The 24,710-nt window shown below is 39.5% G+C and overlaps 2 protein-coding genes across 3 annotated transcripts; one reads left to right on the top strand and one right to left on the bottom strand.

The window, feature by feature from the left end:
• Positions 1–2,129: 2,129 nt before the first annotated feature.
• On the bottom strand, positions 2,130–5,731 carry znf593 (zinc finger protein 593). 2 transcript variants are annotated; one of them, XM_034675722.1, is made up of 4 exons: positions 5,573–5,731; positions 5,121–5,328; positions 2,597–2,659; positions 2,130–2,503 (listed from the first exon to the last, which is right to left on the bottom strand). In XM_034675722.1, exons 2-4 carry the CDS (start codon positions 5,318–5,320, stop codon positions 2,377–2,379), a joined length of 390 nt encoding a protein of 129 aa, XP_034531613.1. In that variant the 5' UTR covers positions 5,321–5,328; positions 5,573–5,731; the 3' UTR covers positions 2,130–2,376. The 2 variants fall into 2 exon arrangements, with proteins under 2 accessions (XP_034531613.1, XP_034531612.1); XM_034675721.1 differs by lacking the exon at positions 5,573–5,731 and adding an exon at positions 5,438–5,555.
• Positions 5,732–7,055: 1,324 nt separating this feature from the next.
• Positions 7,056–22,933, top strand: rlf (RLF zinc finger). The gene is made up of 8 exons (XM_034675720.1): positions 7,056–7,301; positions 11,635–11,789; positions 12,890–12,971; positions 13,705–13,840; positions 14,549–14,751; positions 16,218–16,354; positions 16,553–16,694; positions 17,762–22,933. Exons 1-8 carry the CDS (start codon positions 7,071–7,073, stop codon positions 22,394–22,396), a joined length of 5,721 nt encoding a protein of 1,906 aa, XP_034531611.1. The 5' UTR covers positions 7,056–7,070; the 3' UTR covers positions 22,397–22,933.
• Positions 22,934–24,710: the final 1,777 nt, after the last annotated feature.

Here is a 24,710-nt window from a genome sequence, read left to right as displayed (position 1 = left end):
CACAGTTATATCATTTATTGTTTCTTTCAGTTGTTTTCTCAAAATGTAAAATAAAATGTTGTTGTTTTTTAACATTATAAAAAGCTGTTTTTACCCGGGGGGCTGGTGCCCTCATGTGCAAAAGAAATCGCGCCTAAGTGCCCTCTTGGATTAGATAAAACATTGCATAGGAAAGTGCCCTCTGGATGCCACTCAAATGTAAAAAATGTTTTCCGAAAAGTACCCTTGGAATGCCTTTCAGAGGTATCAAACGTAAAAAATAAATAACATTTAAAAAAAAAAAAAAAGCGTTCTCTGGATGCCCCTCAAATGTACAAAACATAGAAAAGGGCCCTCTGGTTGCCCCTCAAATGTACAAAACATTTTTTAAAATTGTCTTTGGGATGCCTTTCAGAGGTATAAAACATTAAAACAAGTCCTTAAGATGCCTCTGAAATGTAAAAACGTAAGTTCCCTCTGGATGCACATGTATTGAACTTAATGTGGAAAAATATCCCCTGGATAAATTGTTGAAGTGCGCTCTGGGTTCCTCTTGGATTGATGCACAAAAGTGCCCTTTGGGTGCAACTCCAGTGAATTACATGTAAAAAAGTTCCCTCTGGTTGCCCTTGTAGCTAATTATGTTAATGATGTAATATAATCAATTATATAGAAATATATCAATAGTATTGTGTTTTCCTTTTTCATTTGTGAGGCTGGGTGGATGTTTATTGTTTGTGTTTATACATGTATTCTTGTACAGACGGTGGCAACAAATCTCCTTATTAAGGACAAATAAAGATCTATCTCTATCTATTCATTTTCCGCCCAATTGGTCACAAACATATCCACCACATTTCAGGAAATTAACTGATGCTCAAATTTTTTGGAGAAGGACCCGAGGTCCCCCATCTTGTTAATGCTGAATCAATAAATTTGAATTTTCCCTAAACTATGATTACCTAGAGTTTGAAAGGAGATACCATTTTATTGTTTTCGCCCCTGCCCCCCCAACATGAGATAATGAGCATTTTTGTGCAATGATTATGAAAACATACATTTAGAAGTTGAGAAAACTACTGAAGTTATGAGAGAACAGTGTATGTTATCCATAGATTACAAAATTTAAAGGCCAAAATCTAAAGAAAACGACTGCACATGTGCGGTCATCACAAACTGTTTTATTAGATTGTTTTTTGTGCACATACAAAGAACTGAACTCCAGTAAATCTTCTCTCCAAGTACAACATCAAACATGGACATTGCACTCATCTTATTTACTCTAATTCCCCCTGATATCTGAGTGCATTTCTCCTTTAACCTCCCATACATTTTTTTAGAAAAATTCAATTTTGATTGTTTTTTGACCCAAAGATTCTACTTTTGTCCTCCTGGACTAATATAAACGTGGCATGACTTTCTCTCATCAAAACAGGGTTTTATCAAGGGATGTTCAATGTCCTACTTGTGATTTTTTTGAACTGCCGTTTAACCATTGGTCTTTATTTTGAAAGTAAAAACCGGAAGTTCATTCACATCCTCTCACTTGACAAAGTGTAGTTGCTGGCACTGTAGACAAATTTAAAGGGGCAGGGTCCTCTTCTTCAACTCAGGAATGTCTGCTAATACGTTTCAATTATAGGTTCCTCTGCCAATGCGGACAGTCGCTACAGATTGTAGACTTCATGTCTACTATTTGAGGTCCAGTTTTGTTTTCTCTGTTGCAATTCCCTATAGATTTGATAAATTAAACCTTAAAAATGTGGCCTTGTTTTTATTGCATTAACTTTACCTTGATTTAGACACTGTTTAAACATCTCATTAATGTAAAGTTTGTGGCGCAATTCTTCTTTTTAACATTTTGGCATTTTAACATTTTTCTACAAGCATTAAGATTCCAAACATTAACCCTTTAACAACCTCTTATTTCACAAAAACATGTCTTGTTTTGTCAATACAAATAATTTGTCCGCACCGAAAATGTATTGACTATCAGCCGTTTTCAGACCAAGTAAAACTTTTCAAAAATCTTACTAAGAGAAAAACAGTACAAAAGGTTAACAAAGAAAAAAAGTGAGGGATTCATATTGAGCTCAGGTTTTCAAGGGCTTCTGTAACCCAAATATGCAACCCCATATGAATAAAATCTGTCAAATCCACAGCATCTTTTTATTTATTAATATTCCACACAGTTCCACACATTCTCAGTATCTACACGGAACCATGTTGCATTACAATACCACCATAAGGTAAGGTTTCCCCTGTTTCTGGTGAAAGACAGAAGTCCGACAGATGCATTCAACATTTTTCTCAGCACAGAACAATAGATGCATTAACTGTTTGGTGAATGCTTCTGTTATCGAGTTTAACAGTCCATTAGGTTAAAGTGTCCAGCTGTCAGTCCATGTCCTCTTCCACAGACTGTGTCTTCACTTCAACTACTTTTGGAGGGATGTAGGAGCCCATGCCTGCAGCTCTCTCCGCCTCTGCCTGGGTATATGGCTCCTCTCTAAGCTGCTTCAACCTGTTTTGGGTGGGGGGAGACCCAAGAACTTGAAGGCCCAATTCAGCCACTGCGTCAATGAATGTACAAATAAATGTAGGGAGCATGCCTTACCGTCTTTTATGGACTTTAGTTTTGAAATGCTCTTTCAAGGATCTCATGTCAACAAAATATCTTCTGCAAGACAAGATGTAAGGCATTGTTAATTTTTATTTTGAAAGGTAGGGTCATTTATTAGTGTATTTTTTGTAATATTTGTTAAAACAAAATAAACTATGGAGAAAAAGATCTGATATCTATCAAAGTCAACAAACTGTACTAAGTCAACCCCATCATTTTGTTGCGACTGACTGAATTGTTTGGCTGTTCCTTCAAAAATCTACCCTAGCTTGTATTTTTCAGTGTCAGTGACACCAAAGTCTCAATTAAAAACAAACTTAAGAACAGCCAAGGACAAATATAACAACTTCTAATTTTACTGTCACCAAGCACACATAATCCTGTTCTCTTCAGGTTACAAATAAAACAAATAAATCAGAGTTATCCGGTTCTCTCTAGATGTCCTCAACTATTCCTTTGCACTACAGTGAGTTTAAAATTCTCTGGTCGCTAACCATAACTCCCTTTTCCTTACATCCTTCCTGTGTTTTTTTTGTGAAGTTCAGAGACTATTCATAATTAGGTTGATTACTGATTCTCCTTTCCCCCTAATTTCATTTCTGATCTTCTTGTTCCCAAGTTATTTTATTTCTATCCAAATCCTCAAATCTCTGCTTTTAATCTATCCCATGTTTAAACTGCAATAAAAGGTGGTCTGAGCCCCAAGCCTCAGAAATCAGAGTGCCAGCAAGATCAAAAAGTGGCATCATGCCATGCAACACCAATGTTGTGCCATGTCGCTCCTAAAACAGCAGCAGACACTGCTCTCTACCAACACACCTCTCCTAAAACAGTGGCAGGTGCCATTCTCTACCAACATGTCAGGGACCCTGCTGCTTTTCTTGTAATCAGTCTTTAAATAGTCTTACTTTATCATGTTTGATGACAATTGTGCTTTGAAAATATACAAAATGAATATTGTGTTTTGGCTTATTGAAATCTTGTCTATTCAAACACATACTTTAGACTTGTTATTTATTATCATAGAAATAAATAATCAAGACTGCATTAAATGGGCTTTTTGATGTTAACTAGAAGGATCAGAGTCATCTCAACGAGCAGTGTTAGTCCATTTGCAGTACAAGGAAAAGGAAGACTGCACATGCTACTGAATGGGGACTAAAATCGCTCCTCTATTATAATCTAGATATCCCTTGTTCAACGAAATGTGGTTGAGAGTAAATATATAGGTATGATAGATAAAACACTGTATTAAGAAGCCCTGTAAGTGCAGTGATGATTTATTTCTGTGAAAATAAATAACACATCTAAAGAATGTGTTTGAACAGACAGGATTTCAATACAGTTGGAAAATTAGTTTTGAGAAGTGTACTCAAAAGAGGGAGCTGAGCCAGAAGGCAAAGCTCTCAATTTACCGGTCAATCTACGTTCCAGTCCTCACCTATGGTCATGAGCTGTGGGTAGTGACCGAAAGAACGAGATTGCGAATACAAGAGGCCGAAATGAGCTTTCTCCGCAGGGTGGCTGGGCCTGGCCTTAGAGATAGGGTTAGGAGCTCAGACATCCGGGAGAGGCTCAAAGTAGAGCCGCTGCTCCTCCGGATCGAGAGGAGCCAGATGAGGTGGTTCGGGCATCTGATCAGGATGCCTCCCGGACGTCTCCCTGGGGAGGTGTTTCGGGCATGTCCGACTGGGAGGAGGCCACGGGGAAGGCCCAGGTCACGCTGGCGAGACTATGTCTCTTAGCTGGCCTGGGAGCGCCTCGGTATCCTCCCAAAAGAGCTGGTGGAAGTGGCCGGGGAGAGGAGTGTCTGGGCTTCCCTGCTGAGGCTGCTGCCCCCACGACCCGGACCCGGATAAGCGGAAGACGATGGATGGATGGATGGATAGTCAAAAGACAATATTTGACCATTTAAAGCTAAATTATCATCAAACACGATAAAGTAAGACTCTCTGACGACTGATCACAAGAAAAGCCACTTAGGCCCCTACATAATGATAGGGAACGGCATCTGCCGCTGTTTTAGGAGCGACATGTTGGTAGAGAACAGCATACGCAGCAACACAGATGCAGCAGACTACTAACAACCGAGTGGCAAGGCATAGGCCACTTTTTGATCTCAGTGCTGATGAGAAATCTCTTCCAATCTCTCAAATTTGCTGTCATTTTAAAAGAGATTCCAAAAAAATCTGTAGTCAAGCCCCCTTTTAAGATTTTGTGACAGTTTAATTTTTATTTTGTGTGTCTGTTAGAAGAGCCTAAGTATGCATTTTTTCAAAGTGCTATTAAATAAAGCTCTATTTTCTTACCTGATAACTTAACGCATATTTGTAACCACTTGTAACTGTACATCATTGTTTTGTTTTCAAGTATAAAACAAAACAGGGCACATGATAATGTGTTGTTGCCCCTTTCAATCAATCCAGTCAGTAGCTGGTCTTCATATCATTTAAGTTATGGAGCTATATTTGCTCATATTGTCTTAAAGTGTTTTCTCAAGACAGATAGTTGAACTCACGCGCAGTGTAAGCAGTAGTGTTGGGCACATCCTGTCACATCGTAGTCCACCTCCTGATGCAGCAGCTGCTTCGCTGTCTCAGGCTTCATGTCTGTGTGAATCTGGTCCAAGTCTTTGGTCCTGCGCTTTGTCTTCCATGTTTTTGCAATGTGTTTTTTCTTGTCACTTTTGTGATTTCCTGTTTGTTTGGACTTTCCCATGGTGGACCCTGTATGAAATTAAACCTGTTAAAGTGCACGTATACATAGAACTGAAACGGATTGTTGTCGTACTTTACTGTCAATTCAGTAGAACACAGTATCCTGATGTTAGCTAACCTAGATGTTTCACAATGTAAACCAATCTTGTATGCCACCATGACATATCGTATGGTGTTGGCTTCGAGCTTAGGACAAAGTTGCATCGCGTATTTGTTTCTAAAAACACACGCATGATATTTTTGCGTTGCTTACCTTTAACACGTGTGGCTCCGAGTGATGGATTTCACTTCCGGGTCAGATGACGTTAAACGTGCTCGCAAGTAGAGGGCACCAATTTGCAAAAAAATCTGTAAAACGTAAAGAAAATGACCCACAGTCACGATAACATGACAAGTAAAACTCCCTAATGAGTACACGAAGAACCAAAAAACACGAAAAGTCAGTGACATAAGCTCTCACTCCTTTTGTGACCATAATTGATTTTGAATGTTTCCTGCCAAACAAGATAAAATAAAATTTTTGGTTGCCTAGTAAATGGATTTATCTGGTAAGTTACAAGTAAGGTGCATGTTACGTTCATTTCTTCATGTAAACTTCCCATGGTCAGTCTAAACCAGGCATGTCCAAAGTAAGGCCCGGGGGCCAATCGCGGCCCAAGTTCCATTTGTTTATGGCCCCAAGCTTCCATCTTAAATTCTATTATTTATAGCAAAGAAATGAATCACACTGAATCATCTGTACATTTGCGGTTTCTTTCAAGCACACAAACAAAACTAAAGTCAATCCAGAGACGTCTCAAAAAGTTTCATATGGACTACCTGTCTAAAGCCAAAGCACTGGGAATTCTGCAAGAAGGCAATAAAGAAACACCAGAACTCTTAAAGCTGACAGGTTTTCATATTTACATTTTTATCATGATGTGAAAATGTTCTTGATGAACACTAACAGTTCAGAAGACACAAAAGATGACACAAGACTAGATCAAAATTATGAAATTGTACAGAAAAGGCAATAACTGATGCATAAAAAATGTTCAGAACGCAGGAAAATAATTATTTTGTTCTTAAAACGTTTTCTGCTGGTCAGAAAAGTCTTAAAAACAACATGAAAAAGAAGTGTGATGAATTCCAGATCGTGATCCTGCCATAGGAAAATAATGGTTCAATATTTTTCCCACATTGCCCGACCCTACTGAAAAACATTTTCCTCCAGAAGATGATAAAGTCTGCTAATGTTTACGTGGCTTGTGGAGAACTGATGACTTCCTAGTTACTGTTTTATTGAGAGTAAAAAACAATTGTTATTAAATAGATATTTCATATATAACTTTTATGATTCCTAAGTCTCAGTAGGAGCCACAGGCCCTGAGATATTCTGACAACATCAGATGTGGCCCTCTTTGAAAAAAGTTTGGACACCCCTGGTCTAAACTCAGTGGATTAGTTATCATAACAAGTAATTATTATTTTTATTGGAAATAATGATTTCTGTTTTTAACAAAGGTGTATCTAGTGTTTATAATAAATACTAGATACGCCCTTGTTTATATTTATATTAACATGGTGTACAATTGATGCCCACTGTAATAAACGCACCCTGTATAACAATTAACAAAAACAATGTGTGACAGCGTTGAAAAATAACCTATCAGGCGAGATACAAGTTAACTAAAGTCACTTTTCTATCGGCTGCCCCCTCGCTGACGGGTTATGATGAAGTTCAACTGATATCTTTAAATATTCCGACGGTCATGAAGGCAGCGTCAGACTGCACTGCATACGCGCCGTGGCGGAGAGGGAAGATGGCGGAGAATAATGTCGAACCAGACCACGAATGGAGCGATCGGGCCCTGGACACGGCCGAAGACACCCTGGTTGCAATGGAAACCTTGCTGGCCACACTGAGAGCATTTGAAGACGTGCTCAGGCAACAAGACATATCCATAGCATCCTCCACGGAGTACTGCGACAACTTCTGTCAGGTAATGTGTACATGCAACATTGGAGCTAATATTAGCCTAGCGTTAGCTCACTCAGGATTGTTTTTCTCACAGCCTGCAAGCTAGCTGATCTTTGACGGTTGATGGCCCGTTAGCTACCTGACCAAGTTTAGGGTTGGTGTCTCACGTGGGACAAATTGCGCTATGTGTATTTTTGCCCGTATCAACGTATGCACATAATGATATGCTGGAACAAAATAGCTATTGTTAGGCTAATGATACTGTAACGTTACATTGGTAGACAAGAAATATGTTGCTGGTTGAAGCTCGTCTCTTGCCACTGACGCGAAACGTTAGCTTTGTCTTATATCTTTGCAAAGTATCAAAACACAACCTTCATTGATGTTTGCATGCAGATGACATTGCATTCGTTTGCAGAATAAGCATAATTGCATCTGTGGGGCGGGGCGGCATCGATGTTTGTTTATCCAAATTGGCTACCCATTCGGGCGTATGGCGAATACAAAATTATATTTTGCCCATTTCCAGGCTATTCAGCTCATGTGTTACATTATGTTTCCATTATTTTTGAGTTGGGCTGACAGTGCTATTTATTTGCTATTCTGTCAATTTTCTTGCTTGGATTAACCCCATTACTGGTATCATGCATGCTAGTTAAAACATATAGTATGTGCATTAGGGAGAAAGAAGATGATACATTTTTGACATCACAACTCATCCATCCAACTCTGACAGTTCTAAGGATTCTTCTGTATAAAGACATACTCGAACTAAGTGATGCACAAATGTAATATGATTAAAAAAAAAACTACTCCTTTAAATGTCAAATCTTTAGTTATTTAGTTATGTTGTGTCTAATCTCTGTTTGATTCGGAAGTACTAAGGATGTAATTAGCACACTGAAATTTGTCTCTGGGGGCTGAGACCGTATTCTGGCTCCCAGTGAGAGGTTGCCTTATATTTAGACTGAGGGGAATTAATTTGGTGTCTCTATAGACACAAGCAATAACCAAGAAGGTTTCTGCTGTCTGGCAAATGGGACTCCCGGGAAGATGATAGAGATGATGATTTACTGTGTGTAGATACACACAGGTTACACACTTAGTTGACCTCCCCACCGTCCTGACAGTTAAGACACCAATAGTGGAAAAAGCTTATTTTAAAGATAAAGAATATATTAAAAAAATAGCTCTTGGGTGCAATTTTTTTGTCATAATTCAGAAGATATGAAGTGGTTGCACTTCTGGGATAAGAGAAGGGAAATAAACTTCTTGGTTGATTTGGTTTACACATGTGAAAGCATCATCTTTGCTGTAAAATTGTGAAATGATTAAAGTAAAGGTCAAAAAAATAAATAAGTTCTACAGTATTCTTGCCCCTTTATTTGTGCATGTTGGCTCACTTTTGGGGGTTGTCACATGCATTACTTTCAAGTCCCTTCTGACCTAATCAGTATCCTCACACCAGACAGACTGTCAGCTGGGATCTATCAGGTACAGAACAGGATCCCTCCAGGTGGAAAACTCCCTGTTCATCTAGACCAGGGGTTCCCAAAGTGGGGGTCGAGATCCCTTGGAGGTGTCACGAGAAGTCTTCCAGATTTATTTTTTTGCAAGTAATCTAAAATTGCACATTTTATTTACCTATTTTTGTAAATGTATTGACAAAAGCAACAATAGCAGCAGGTTGATTCACAACAGCACAGGGAACAGCCCCATGTGCATGTAGGTAGACAGATTTTTTTGCAGACCGGCTAAATGTAGTATGAAGCAACATTTAACTACAGTTGTTAGCAAAAGTCTACACACCCCTGTTAAAAATCCAGGTTTTGTGATGTAAAAAAATGAGACAAAGATAAATCATTAACACATTAATTGATGTGTAACATGCACAGTTCAATTGAAATTTTTTTAAAATCTTTAAGGGGGAAGAATAAAAAATAAAATAATGTGGTTGCATAGGTGTACACACCCCCTTATAACTGGGGATGTGGCTGTGTTCAGAATTAACCAATCACATTCAAACTCATGACAAATAGTAGTCAGTACACACCTGTCATAATTTAAAGTGACTTTGATTAATCCCAATTAGAGATGTACATTTCAAGTATTCTTCGTGATCGACCATTTGAAATGTTAATCAATTATCAATGAATCATTAAAAAAAACGTAGACGTTTTCCATGTCAAAAATAATGCCAAATGTGTTTTTCCCCTGAATCAAATTTTCCTTCACAACACAATGTATATACCTGACAGTATTGAATAGCTACGAATCGTATTGAGGTGTTCAAGACGTTAAACACGCTGAATATCAACATGTGGAGCAGGCTCATGATCTCTGCGGACACACAGTCCTAAAAATGAAGGCTCAGACTTCAACAAGGAAACTGAAAGAAACATATTTCAGACTCACAGAGTCCAGTTTTCTGTCTACTCGTTCTTATTGAGTAAAATAAGCATGTGAATGTGGTCAGGTGTCAGCCGGCAGCGCAACTGAGTCATAATCAGTCCGCAGGCAGAGAAAAAAAACGCTTGTGGAGACCTGTCGCTCAGCCGCAGCCTCCACCTGAGCATCTCCACTGTGCGCAACACCTTCAGCTGATTCACATCCAAACATTCTTTAAACTTAAAACATCTCCGTGATAGCAGAACGGAATATGAGACCACATGACGTTTGTTCCAACAAAAAATGTGTTTGAGTAAGTTCTTAACAATCAATTAATCAATAGTCAATTAATTGTGAACATCCCTAATCCCAATAATGATCAGCTGTTCTAGGAGGATTTTCCTGGCATTTCCTCAGTTGCATCTTATAGCAAAAGCCATGGTCCACAGAGAGCTTGCAAAGGGTACAAAAACTGTTCCTAGGCATTAGATATACCATGGTCCACAGTGAAGACAGTCATCATCAAGTGGAGAATATACCCTACAACAGTGAAGAACACATTCTTCATATGTTTCGGCTATGAGGTAGGGTAGCAAGATTGAAGCCGTTTCTCATAAAAAAAAAAACATCCAAAACCCGCTATAAAGTTTCAAAAAAATACATGAAGTCTCCCAACAGCATGTTGCAAATGTTTTGTGGTCTGATGAAACCAAGGTTGAACTTTTTGGCCATAATTCTAAAACAACACTGCACATCACATAAAGAACACCTGATCCACAGAGAAGCATGGTGGGGGCAGCATCATGCTTTGGGGCTGTTTTTTTTTCAGATGGAACCAGGGCCTTAGTCAAAGTGGAGGGAAGTATGAACAGTTACAAATACCAGTCCTTTTTGGCCCAAAACCTCCAGACCTCCGTTAGAAAGCTGAAGATGAAGCTAGGAATTTCACCTTTCAACACGACAGTGAAACCAAAGCATACATCCAGGTCGCGGCATTAAAAGTTTGTGAACCCATGATCTAGACTATGGCTGTTTTCAAAACCACCTACTATACAAGGAATGTGTTGAGATTGGGCCAAAATTCAGTGAAGTATGCAGTATGTGAACAAGAGCACAATCTGCAGTATGCCAAAACTACCAAGATGTAGTACTGATTTGGAATGTTTCTGTATGCAGCGGACCAGTCTCCCTTGCATACTCCCTTTTCCCACAATGCACAGCGTTAATGTTACACTTGTTTTTTCCCGTATATGACGGGGGCACTCAGTTTTTAGGTGCTGTGAAAATATTAAATTCCTTACAAAACACTTAGAGTTCCTGTGAGGAGTTTTTAGGCTGGCTGTGGGACAGCCTGAAATTAACATTGATGTCACTCTATGACCTAAAAAAACACATAAAACCATCAACAAGAAGAGTGACTGTTTCTTTACTGTTATTTTAAACATCTTAAGTCTGTGGTGGTGGTTAAAGCTGCTGATACAGACTCTCTCAAAGAGTGATACATCTTACATTTGAAAGAGACCAGGATGAGATATTTTTGTCAGGAAACACTGATAGCACACGCACAGGACAAATGACTCAGAGACAGCTTTGTCCACAGGGGGCGCCAAAATCAATCCTCACAGGAGATTTAACTTTTTAAATTATAAGTGGATGCTAAAGAAGTGGTTTCGCTATCAGCTTGGCCGTTGTTTACATTCACTTTCCGAACCTGAAAATCCAGCTACGCCTGACCCGGCATACTGCAAAACAGATTCAACAGAACAATCGCACGACATACTTTCTTCAAACGCAGTATGCAGTATCCTGTATGCAGTATGTACTGCATACTACATTTGTAGGTAGTATGTAGGAGGAGGTTCTCTTATGTGGTGCCTGCCGCCAATTACTGTTTTAAGTATCAACACACTTTCCATATTACTCACCTTTTAATAGTTGTTTACATTTCTCTGTGTTTGTGTTTACAGGCACTGATGCACTATGCTGGGAGCAGGAACTCCATGGAGCATGGTCTTCCTCTACTGGAGGTCTACTGCCTGTCCATAAACTGTTTTGCTGCAGCCCGGTCCCACCTCACAGCTGAGTCTGACAGAGTAGCACTTGTTTTGAAGAGACTAGCATTGTGAGTACTGAGATAAAAAAAATCTTGATTTGATAAAGACAACACATCATCATCATCCTTTAACATGAAAGAGGGAAGCAATTGGTTGATATGGCTGTTTAAAAGGTTTCAGAGACTATGACATGTATAGACAATTTTTGGCTGTGATTTGTTTGACAAGAAACGGATCATGCTTAGTTGCTTCTGTGGATTTTGTGCTGGCTTGGGTTTTATCAATATTTGCCTTGCAGGAAGCTATTGACTGATAAGGGTGATAAGTCATTATGTTACTAACTTTAGACTGAGATCAAGACTCTTAAAAGTAATTTATTTAAATATATATGTACATAAGATTCTCTGCCCTCCAAGTAAACCACATATTGACTCTTTGCACATAATGTTGATTGAAAAAGCTGGATTAAGACTCTGAGTTACATTATTGCATCAGTGTGATTGTCAAGAACACTTTATGGCAATTTTTCTTTGAAAGAGAAAATCATCAGTTTTCAGGAAGCAATTATTGCATTTTATGGCTGGAGCAACACAGCATTGATCCCCCTCTGAGGGTATCCAAAATGTAAAAACTCAAATACAAATGCAGTCAGGTGTGTAATTTTCTGTCCCTGCTTCTGTCATGACTACATGCTTACCATGTGTTACACTGATGTGTTAGACGTCATGGAATAAATAGCCTACATTTTATCTGTAATTTTTATCAACACTAGCAAACCTCCTCCTAGAATGTACCAAATGAGCAACACAAGAACAAAGTGTTGACAGAGATTGGTTGTTACCTTGGATAAGATGTGATTCATGGTGTGCTTTTAAGATGTATTAAGGGATTCATGCTGCAAATGACAACTTGTCTGAGGGAACTAACTGAACGTTTACTGATGTGACGTAAATTAGGTCAGCTGAATAAAAGTCTCTCATGAAGGAGCTTTTAATAGATGCCTTATATGTGTCTCATTTAACTATTGATTCATGTGGAAGTGTATGTGGTATTTGAAAAACATGCCCAGACATCATATTCATTTTTTAAATTAGGTTAAGAATAAGAGCTGTACTGAATCATTATGATATACAGAAACCATTGTGATCTTGTTTAACTTTCTTTTCAGGAGCTGCTTTGAACTGTTGCTGTCAGTGCCTGAGAATGAAATCCCGTATGAAGCGTGGGTTCAGTTTCACCAATCTGTTCAGGTAGAGGTTGTTTCAGTACATTGTTTGCAGACTCAGACTGTGCAAAGCCACCTCGACCACAAAGGCCCCAAGTGCCCTTGTTGCTCTACTGATGTTTGTAATCTATTCTGTGGCCCGTCTGGTTTGTCATTTTCAAACCTCAGAGACAGAGATAAGCAAATCAAAACAGGAAGTTGAAGAATCTTTGATCAGCAGGGTAGTTTTTAAAACTCGGTATCTAATTAAAGACTGACTCAGTCGCATGAAGTGGAAAAAGTGACTGTAGACTAGTATAATTAGGATTTTACTTAATATTAACTGAAGGGCTGAAACCGAGTGACTTCGGCTCAATATCCATCTGAGGACAGCTGATACAGCATGAAGAGTCATGGGAACTTATCTTCATGCTGTCATTCATTCTGAAATTGTATTTGAAAACTACTATTGTTTTCTTTGCTTTTAGATTGTGTCCAACTCTCAAACTCTTATGTACAAAGCGGAATGTGTTATATTTATCTGTGTTCGTCACAAAAATAGTCTGATTGATGTTATTATTAAGAAAATAGGATGTTTTTGTCAGCACAGTTGACAACAAAGGAAATAAGACCTTTCTTTGTCCAAATCAGGTCTCATTATTTGAGAAATAACTATCACATGACAGTTGTTGAATTACTCTGCGGCTGTCCTTTTGTCAGAAAATTATAGAAGAATTTCTTTGGTTAGTTTGATGTGACATTTTTGTGTTTTTTTGCAGATTGCCCATGATAACTTGATACAGTATGGCAGCACAGACCTTCAAGCTTTACTTCAGATCACAGGAGAAGGAGGAGCATGGAGCAACCCCGTCCTTTCAGCACTCCTCACTGGCCAAGCCACTAACACAGAAGAAGGTTTGAATCAAGTTAACTTATCTACATTTTTCAATTAGACATGACAGCCTAAGCTTTACTTATCAATCAATCAATCAATCAATCAATCTTTATTTTTTATCTTTATCCTAGTGTGTCAGTTCCCCCAGCTGTCTAAGCCTATAGCAGCATAACTAAGAGCTGGTCCAAGCCTGAGCCAACCCTAACTATCAGCTTTATCAAAAAGGAAAGTTTTAAGACTAATTTTATAAGTAGAGAGGGGGCGTCTGCATCCCGGACCCTGACTGGTAGATGATTCCCACAGAGAGGTGCCTGATAACTGAAGGCTGTACCTCCTACACTACTTTTAAAGACTTTAGGTGCGACAAGCAGGCCTGCATGCTGGAAGTGCAGCGTTCTAGAGGGGTAATAGGGCACTATGAGCTCTTTAAGATACAAAGGTGTCTGACCATTAAGAGCTTTGTAGGTCAGAAGAAGGAAATTAAAATTCTACTCTAGATTTTATGGGGAGCCAGTGCAGAGAAGCTAACACTGGAGAGATACAGTATGCTCTATTTTCCTAGTTCTAGTGAGCACTTGAGCTGCAGTGTTTTGGACCAGCTGAAGAGTCTTTAGAGACTTATTAAGGCAGCCTGATAAAAGGGAATTACAGTGATTTCCTTTTACTTCTTGTTACCGCTCTTTCCCTTGTTGTGATAGTTTTTTTTTTCTCTCGTTTGCTGTCAACAGTTGATGCATACATCAGCTTGGAGGGTGAAGGCTTCATGGAGATGCGGATGAAGCACCTGGAGAAAATGGGGGAAGTTGCTAAGGCAGTTGTGCTGGCTAAAGCTTGCACTGAATGCAGCTTTATCTCAAACCAAGCTACTTTTCGTCAAACTTACGTCTCCTTGCTGTGTCACCTGCTGCCCAATGAAGAAGCCATCATGGAGGTACAGCAAAACTTTGTTTTGTCAATATGAAAAAGTGCACTTGACTGTCAGTTGTGTCGTGATGCTTTCTTTAAAAAGTCATTGATTTTTTTCATGCTTTTTATTTTCCAGTTTTGTACTATGTACTGATACATAACACTGATGTACAGTATATCAGTAGAAAGTCTCTAACGATTTTAAATGTTGGTGAATCTCAGTCACTGAGGTAACCATAAAGGCTCAGAGATGCTCCAATAACAAAATACATTCAATAACATTTAAAACTATGATTTAAAAAAAAAGGGGTAATTTCCCCCCCTGAGGGTCAAAGTACTGGTTGATTTGATAAAAGAATCTGCATACCAACTTAACCATGAAATTATTATGTTAGGACCAAGATTGTTTGAAGAATAGTTGGCATGAGTAGAGAGGTCCAAACATCTAGCCAAATAGAAATGATTAAAGTAAAGAAATGGTTCGTGAAAATGTTTGCACAATGTTTTGAAACATTTAGCTATTCAAATGATTGATCGTTTTTTAATGTTTGTTAAATTAATGTAATTACCAAAGGGTTGGTTAGACATTGTTTGAAACATCCTCCGTAGCTCTGCATGGTGAAGCCATGTGTGACAATCAATCAATCAATCAATCAATCTTTATTTGTATAGCGCCAAATCACAGCAAATGTTATCTGAAGTCGCTTTTATAAACATAGTAGGTCCAGACCGTCCTCTATGTTATGTTTTTAACAAAGACCAAACATCAAAACAGGATATGATCCAGTCCCCTCTAACCCAGGGGTTCCCAAAGCAGGTCAAATGTTTTTTGAAAATATATTAAAAACTGCATATTTGTACAGTTTTCATTGAGCATCTCTGAAATAGAGCCAGATATTTAGACCCTCTATGGTCTCAGTGTGATTTACTGTAAATTATTTTGATTATTTGAACACACATTGTGTTTAAATTTTCTGTTTATTTAAACTGATCTCTCTTTGCATTTTGCAAAGGCAATATGTTTTTTTTAATTTGAGAGCACTTAAAGGTATGACATTCCTCATCTTGTTTTACCTCTGGTTTTGTTATCCATAAGGGCAGTGAGTAGTAAATTATGTGAGGTCAGTTTTCCATTGCTTACCCTGTGGATAGTTGTAATTAAGGGACTGCCTCGGAAGTCTGGTACTTTTACTTAGTATGCTGCTGCTGTAACCTTGAATCTCCATGTTATGCTCTCAGAACAGATTCATTGACTCAACTGTAGGTGCACTGCATTTTTTTTATAAATTGGCCTCAATGAATTGTAGGACTTAATAGAACACTGAGTTTTGTTAAAACATCAACATTAAACTGGATGAGTCTCGATGAGGAGTGCAATATTACTGGTATTACACATTTTATTTCCCATCTGAGAGTTAACTAATGCCTGGGGATGCGGTTTGTGTTGTGTTGTTTTTTAAGCACTCATGATTGTATATACTCTCTGAACAGATATCCAGACTCGACTGTAAGGATGTACTAGAGGTCACATGTAATCTGGAGACAGAGGGGGAGGAGAACACAGCGTTCATCTTGTGCACAACTTTCCTGACCCAGCAGCTCCAGCAGCAGAGTCTCTACTGCTCATGGTGAGAAGTCCCTGCTTGGACTGCATGTGTTATGCATTTTATATTCATGACTAAAATCATAGGTGAATTAACATTGAGACTTCTACTTGTATTGTTTTATTTATTGTTTAATTTCTCTGTCATTATCGCAGTCACCAGAGAGTTAGTCTAAGAATGGAAAGGAAGTGACATAATTGTCTTGTCTTTTTTTATCCAAAGGGATTTGACTCTGTTGTGGAGTAAACTCCAGAAAAGAATCGACCCCTCGTTGATGTCTCTTCTAGAACGCTGCCTTCAACTAGGTGCCATTGCCAAAACAGTCTCACATTTGCTTTACCTGGTTCGCGTCATTCAGTCAGAGGTGAGTGTATTTGCAGTACGGTCCATATTTATTAAAAAAAAAAACGTTGGCTGGTTTTATGATTTTTTTAAGGCTCCTCCTGAATCATTCAGAACCATGTACTGAGACAACAGACAGGCAGGGTTAAGAACAGAGTCATTGTGTTGTGCGACTCTGTTGTTGAAAGATACATGGCGGTATGACCAGGTGGTAACCTTTGGTCTTAAAATATGAAGCCATTGGGTAAGTGCTAAAAACTACAGTTCATGGAGCGCCCACTTGAGGCTGGCTGCAGAAACACCGGAAACCACATACACACCCATTCAAAGAAGACGATCTTTTCAGCAATAATAAACATGTTTACAGCCTGGTTAAAAAAAAAACGGTTTTAGCTCTGAGCAGCTAATTTCTCTATCAGCACACCAATTTTTGTTATAACTCTGTATTTTCAAAGAGTTTTGCCCAATAAGGAAATGACTGACTTGATTGACAGGTGGTCACCCTGTAGTGAAAAGGCTAAAGGCCAGCATCTTTACCTCACATTGGCTTGGACTAGTTTGGTTGTGTTCAGAATTTCCAATATATTAGCCGCTGACGATTGGCTTCAAAACAGCGCTCAGAGCTCGGGTTATTCAGAAAGCCTTGTCCCTGAAGCATTTTCAGAAGTGTTGAAAATTAGAGAAATTAAGTGTTATATATATATATTTTTTTTTTTGCTATGGACAGAAAGTAGGATAGGAAAAAGAATAATATGGAGCAGCAGATGGCTGGAAAATGCAGACAATATGGCCCATCTGTTCTGCGGTAAAGTTCGCCTTTCATATCACAGAATTCTCTAGAGTAGTTTCAGCCTATTAATATAAATAACCAATTCAGTTAGATTAATACTTAATACAGTAATACACTGATATTTTGACAGCAGCCCTGTGGGAAACCAGATCAAATAACTCCTTAACTTTAAGACAGCAGGCCCAAATTTGTAACTTTCCATAAATCTAAATGCACATTAAATTACAATAAATTTGTTCTGCCTCTGTTATTTGATGAATGCATTTGTTAATGCTCATACGTTATCATTTTCCTTTCAGGCTCAGGAGATGGGGGTACCTGCCTCAGTAGAGCTGTGTGTCAAAGCCCTACAACTTCCAAAGCAGGATGACTCTGAAACGAGGATCTCCGTCTGCAAGATGGTGTCCAGCCTTCTTTCAGAAGACCTTGAAGTGTTGCGTGCCTGTCAGCTCACAGAGTTCCTGCTGGGACCCAGCCAGGAGGCCTTTGGGTGCCTTGAAGAGCTTTACTTGCGTCCAGACCAAAAGTATGATGAGGAAAGTGAAGTTATTCCCAACTCGCTACGCTGTGAGCTGCTGCTAGCACTTAAAGCATACTGGCCTTTTGACCCTGAATTCTGGGACTGGAAAACTTTAAAGTACCACTGCATCTCCCTCCTGGGGTTGACACCAGAGTCAGAAGGAGAAGAGGAGGAGGCTGTGGACAAACAAGAGAAAGATAAACAACAGGAGCTGCAGGGGATCACGTTGAAAGTTGAACCGCAGCATCAAAAGATTAATGGAAGTCTTGATGGTCAAGAGCCACAGGATAAAAAGCAGTCTTCTAGTATACCAGAAAGAAAAGCAGGAGATTCAGATGCAAAGAAAATCAAGTTTCGCTGTCAGATTTGTAAGAGGTCGGTCAGTGACACCCAGATCATTCACCACTCCAAGAGACATGCGGCAGAGAGCTGCAACCCCTGCCCAGTGTGCTTGGAGAAGTTCAAGAGCAGAAAGGATCTCGTTCCTCATATGAAACAACATATTCAGAGTAAGACTCATCCAAACAAGAACAGTGTAAAGAAAGAGGATGAGCAGAAACAGATGGAGGAGGAGGATGATATCGAACCCGGTGAGATCACCATTGACCCTTCTTTAATTCTGTATTACAAATCCACACATGATCCAGACGTGCTTCACCACATTGTGGAGCAAACAAAAACTGTTAAGGAGAAGCAAGTAGACGATGACGAGCATGTAACATTCAGTTACATCGAGCAACACTTTAATCTTCAGAACAGGGACGAGTACCAGTGCCCAGGAACCGGATGCACTCGAGTTTTTAAGCATTCCAAGTACTTGTATGTCCATTTGAAGTCGGAGCACAAAGGTGATGACAATGTGAAGTTTTTCCATCAGATGAGAGACAAGAGGGAGAAGTGTGTTTTTTGTAGACGCCACTTTGTCTCTGCTTACCATCACCGCAAACATCGAAGAGTTCACTACGGTGACCAGCCCTACACATGTGTGGTTATGGGTTGCGGTGCTAAGTTTAGTACTTCCAATGAGCTCGTCATGCACAAACAGACTCATGGCTATCACCTCAACTACCAGTGTGAGCTCGAAGGCTGTTTCGTAACGTACTCAGACTTGGGACAGATCTACCACCACGAGGCGCAGCATTTCAGAGATGCTGCATTTACTTGTGTTAGCCCTGAATGTAGAAAATACTATTTGTCTAAAAAGGAGTTCATAAAGCATCTATCCACGCACAACATCACCTTCACTGAGGACGACTTCGAGGCTCAGAGGAAGGCAAGGCGGAAACTTCTAAAGCAAAAGAGGGTTACTGAAGGGACAGCCCCCCCTAATAAGTCAAGTGACACAGTAGAGATTGTAAATGAAGATGTCCAAGACTCTTCTAAAGCAAGTGGTGCCTCTGTCCAAGCATCTGAGACCAAGGAGCCTAAACCAACAATGACTTTGGTGGCAGTGTGTTTCGATGGAAGTAAGTTCACATGCGGTTTCGAGAAGTGTGGCATGACTTTCTCCAGAGCCAGAGATGTCCAGAGGCATCTTAAATGTGCCCACCCAGAACACCTTAAACTAGAGAACAAAGAACACAATCACGACAAGGAGCAGGGCTCAAAGTCCAAAGGATTCAAGACTGAACCTGAACCAGACATTGAGGAAAGGGACAAAAATGAGCCCTCAGCTCCTTCTCAACAGAAAGAGATCGTTAAAGAAAAAAAAGGATCCTCTCATCACAAAATCAGTGACACAAAATCTTCAAGTCTTCATGCAAAGAATGATTCTCTGAAAGAAATACTTCTTGGCCTCAGTAAACTGGACCTGAACGCCTCATCACCTCAAAGTGATGGAAGTGATTCCCCTCAGTTGACCCCTGAACCTGATGCAGCACAAATAGCTCTTCATCAGGCGATTATGGCAAAGCCTGCTATGGTGTCGCCTCAGAAGGTCGCTTCGAACATATCGAAGGAGACGGTACAAGTTAAAACTGAACAACTATCTGCTGATGAAGAAGCCCTGGCTGAATCATTAGCCAATGCCAAGCCGTATATCTGTGAAGTGAAAAGCTGTGGCTTTAAGACAGCTCAGAGTTACAGCTTACTGCGACACTACAACACCAGACATGGCCGCACAGTCGAACAGGCCAAAAGGTTGACTTCTTTGAAAACTACTTCTTTTAAGCCTTACACCTGTCACCTTTGTTCCAAGAGTCACAGAGAGAAACATGTACTGAGGGCCCACTATGTTCAGGTACATAACCTGAGTGAGACTTTTCTGAACAGAATAAGCTGTACGGCTGTACGCCTCGAAGGAAACAAAGACCCCGCAAAGCAAACATATCAGCACTTAACCAGTTTAAAAGATAAAAAGAAAGAGATGCATAAGCTGCAGCCCCAACAGGACTCAAAAAACTCAACCATGATGAGGGAAAACGGACAAAACACTGACAATCAATCTCCATCTGAAGAGGAAGGAGACGATGAAGCAGAGAATAGAGAGGAAGGGGAGCAGCAGAAAGAGGAAAGTGAGGATAGGAACCAGCAGCAGGTCAGATCTACAAGACGATTGGTGGCCAAAAGTAATCTCTGCTACATATTGGATAAATTCAGTAAACCTTTTCATTGTGTTGCAAAAAATTGTGATGCAGCATTCTCCACCCAGGGAGGCCTGGTGCGCCATCTTCAGTTAGTACATCACTACAACCGCTCTCAGCTCTTGTTGGAGAAAGATTTCGATGCACATCCCAGTCCAGAAGTCAGAAAAGAGCCTGTCAAGAAAAGATCTCCCCCAAACTTGGATGAACCTCAACCCCAATACAAATGTCACTTTGCCAACTGTAGTGCTTCCTACCACCTTAAAAGTAGCCTGGTGCGCCACACTCGTGACTGCCACACACACCCATCAGAGCTGATAAGATGCAAGTACGAAGGCTGTACAAGAGTGTTCACCCATGACAATGCACTTAAAAAACATACTCTTTATAGCCACTTCGAGTACTATGACTCACTGGTGGTACGTCTCCAAAGCACTCACAAAAAGTCAATTACTGGATGCCAAAAGAAGCTTATCGTCGCGCCATCGAGTCCTCAGAAAGAAGAGGCTGGTTCAACCAATGCACAGGCAGAGACGTCAAGTCCCGAGCCTGAAATTACAGATCACTCCAAGGAAACCAGTGAGGAGAGTTCTGAGGCAAGACAACAGGCAAGAGAACAGAAGCGGAAAAATTATGGATACGACTGTTTTGTCTACAGATCTCATGAAGAAGCACTTCAGTTGTGCCAGGACCGATGTTTGCGTGTGTCTTACCCATGCATGGTTCAGGACTGTGACTCCGTGGTCACGTACATGGGAAGCTTACACCGTCACTACCTGAGGGTTCACCGCATGCGTCAAGGTGATATTATGAAGAATGAAGATAAGCTTGTTTTTAATGCTGAGCAGCTGGAGGAGCTGATTCAGAGGAAGTCAGCCAGGCCAACAGTGACAGGAGAATGTGTCCTTAATGGGGTTCACAAAATGGAGTATCAGGCAGAACCAGAAAACCCAGAGGTGCAGCCATCACCCATGAGCTTACACTCCATCAAGACAGAGACTCTAGAGGAGGATACACATGATCCGCATGCAATCCCAGAGGGGGGGGATGAGGAGCCACCACCTGTTGAGAGAAATGGTGTCCTTGTGGGGGCAGATGAGGTGCTTTACGGTGAACCAAGCACCGTTGAGATTGCCGAAGATTCACCTGCAGCAGCACCGAACAGTCAAATACAGGAGGAGAGATTAAGCTTGGATCAAATCAAACCTCTCCTTCGTCCTTTGACTGTCGACCTCTCACCACCGTGCTCAATACGCTTTCCTGCCGAGGAAGGCTTCCAGGACCTGTCAAGCACCAAGGATGGTGGTAAAAAGTTGAACAGGTCGGCTCCGTCACCCACTCCTCCTGTCCGCCAGCCACTTAAAAGGAAAAATGAACTTTCTGATCAGCCATCAAACTTGAAAGATGCTCTGCCTTGCAGCCCTTCTCAACGCCCTTTTGACATCGCCGCCTATAAGCCCATGGGCTTTGAGTCCTCTTTCCTGAGGTTCATACAAGAGACAAAGGACAAAAATGAGGTCATAGTGAAGCGACGAGACTCTTTTAAACGCAGTTGTTCTGTGAAGGAGAACAACCAGCTGGGAATATCCCACAATCGCAGCAGACGCACTCATTCCCCACTGCTGAAGCCCCACACTGTGACTGGAGACTTCACATCAATCCAAAACTTGAAGTCCATCTTGGACAAAGCCCTGGCTGGGTGTGGGGACCTGGCTATTAAACAGCTTCAGTACCTCAGACCTGTGGTGGTCCTAGAGAGACCTGTGTGCACCACCACTCTGCCTGACCTCTTCCCAGCAGAGACTAACAGCAAACTGCTTCTTGGAAGTTAGTTTAGCTGAGCACCTTTTTAACATAGCTACAGCAAATTATTTGTATTTTCACAAGTTGTATATCAGTGTTTTCCTTTACTTCCAAAATAATAGTATTAAGTTTTTTGCTGTTTTTTTTAAGTTGCCAAACATAAGAATAAAAGTACTTAGCATAAAGATAAAAAAAAAACAAGCTTCAACAGTGCCCATTAAATCAGAGTGGACTTTATTTAGACTTCTGTTGTAAAAAGAAAAACACTTGGATAATGTTTGTTATGTTAAATCATGATGTGTAAATAATGTAGTTCTCTGAGATAAATGTACAGATTTTTTGATTGTTTGAAATGGTCAGTAGCGTATTGCAAGGCCTTTTGTTGTGTGAAAATGTGACTAAAATACATTTCCTTACTACAAATTTCTTGAGGAATATGTTTTGTTATTTTTCACCTCAGTTATAATCAGTGTTGGGATGCAGTGGACAGATGTTGGCAGACATGTATGTAACACTTTCTAATAAAATAAATGTGGAAACGATATATAAAGCCCTCACTTTCAAAACTGTGTTCGAGACAATTTTGTACCATGGTACCATCTTGCACCTCAGGGGCTTAAGTTGATAGTGCACCCAATGATCTAGTTCAATAGCAGCAATTGTTTTATGAAATCAAAACATGATGTAAACACTAAGGTATACAATGAGATACTCTTTTTTTTTTTTACAAACATGGATGTTGGCACTGTAAAATAAATGAGTCTACATTAGTGATGACTGTTGCATTCAGTATTTATAATGTATACAGGTTAAATGTAAGTCTTATATATAATATTTACAGAATTCAGTCTTTTGTTCACAAAATAATTTTTTTTTTTGTCCTGAATTACTCAATTTTTTTCATAAGGCTGGATTAACGGTGATTAATGGTGAGATGTATAATTTAAGAAATTGTGCCATAAAAAAGCTGTTTAAAATTGTCATCAAGACCCCCTTAAGTTTCTGGATACATTTTAAAAGGTGCTGTGTGTAGCATTTAGCAGCATTTATCAGAACAGACTTGTTAGAAATGGAATTTAATATCCATATACATGTTTAAATTAGTGAATAATCACCTAAAATATAAAAATAATTCTTGTATCTATCAACTCGGAATGAGTCTTTTATAGCTTCATAGGGGCAGGTCCACGTAGGCTGCCAGGTTACATAGCCATGTTTCTGAGCAGCTGTGTGAAATACACAGTTTGAAAGAAGAGAGAAGTTGTTTTGTGTAAAATAATTTGTGATGATTGTGATGTGTTTTGATAGTAATAACTTGACAAATGGTGGATCATATTTCCCCCTAAAATAGAAGCTTCTTGTCCTTGAATGCCACCATTGCTTCACTAATGGGAAGGGTGAGGATTTAAGCCTAGAATCTGACCGCTAGATAATGTTAAATATTCCTTTTTCTACACACCTTTAAATACTCTTATTTCTTCTGATACTATGATAATTTGGTGTGCATTCAGGATAAAATGTTTTGAATTGAAGGCACCTAGATTATACCAAAACCCACTTTACATTGCAGAATAAGAATACTTAGCCTACTTGCTGCAAAGAGATTATGATGACTGGCAGGTTGAAAGAGAGCATTGGTGTTTTATCACTGCAACTAACTATAGAACTCTGGATAATAACATGCATCATATATGGTCAAGGTATGCATAGTTGAAAATTATTCTGCAGAATATGGGTGTGGCATTGTTTCCCAAGATTTGTGAGGACCCACACTTCTTATAGACTTAGGAGGGTTGGGGGTTGATAGCTTTTGTCTATGGTATTTGTGATAAGTGCTTTGCAATAATTTTCAACGCACTCGCTGGTTATTACGGTGGCTGGGAAGTGCAATCCAAAGCTGGAGACAGATTAAAATTTTGGAAAACATTTTACATTTTATGAAATAAAATGACATTAGCAAAACACTTTTCCCAATGCCAATACAAATTTTCATTTAAGAAAACATATTTACGAAATCAGACACACTTTAACAAGATCAACATTTGCACCAGTCCCAAAACAAATTCACAAACGGCGGATTCTGACAAAAGAAATGTACCAAAGATTTTGAATTTCTAAATAAATGTGTATACTATCTTTCCAATGATTTTAATATTTTGAAATTCCAAATCAGATATAGCTGTGATTGCCAGGAAAACATGTTGAGGAGTTCTCTTATCAGTATAAATCCAAGTATGTAAGTGACAACAGGGTTGTTAATGTCAAATATATATTAATTCCCTGGCTGTTACACATTCCCTGGCTGTTACACATTTTCATTTTACAGATTTTTTTTTTATTTTT

This window comes from Notolabrus celidotus, chromosome 22 (genome assembly GCF_009762535.1).
Source record: "Notolabrus celidotus isolate fNotCel1 chromosome 22, fNotCel1.pri, whole genome shotgun sequence".
Classification (NCBI taxonomy): domain Eukaryota; kingdom Metazoa; phylum Chordata; class Actinopteri; order Labriformes; family Labridae; genus Notolabrus; species Notolabrus celidotus.
The sequence above is the reverse complement of the archived record's forward strand: the minus strand, read 5'-3'. Positions and strand labels throughout refer to the sequence as shown.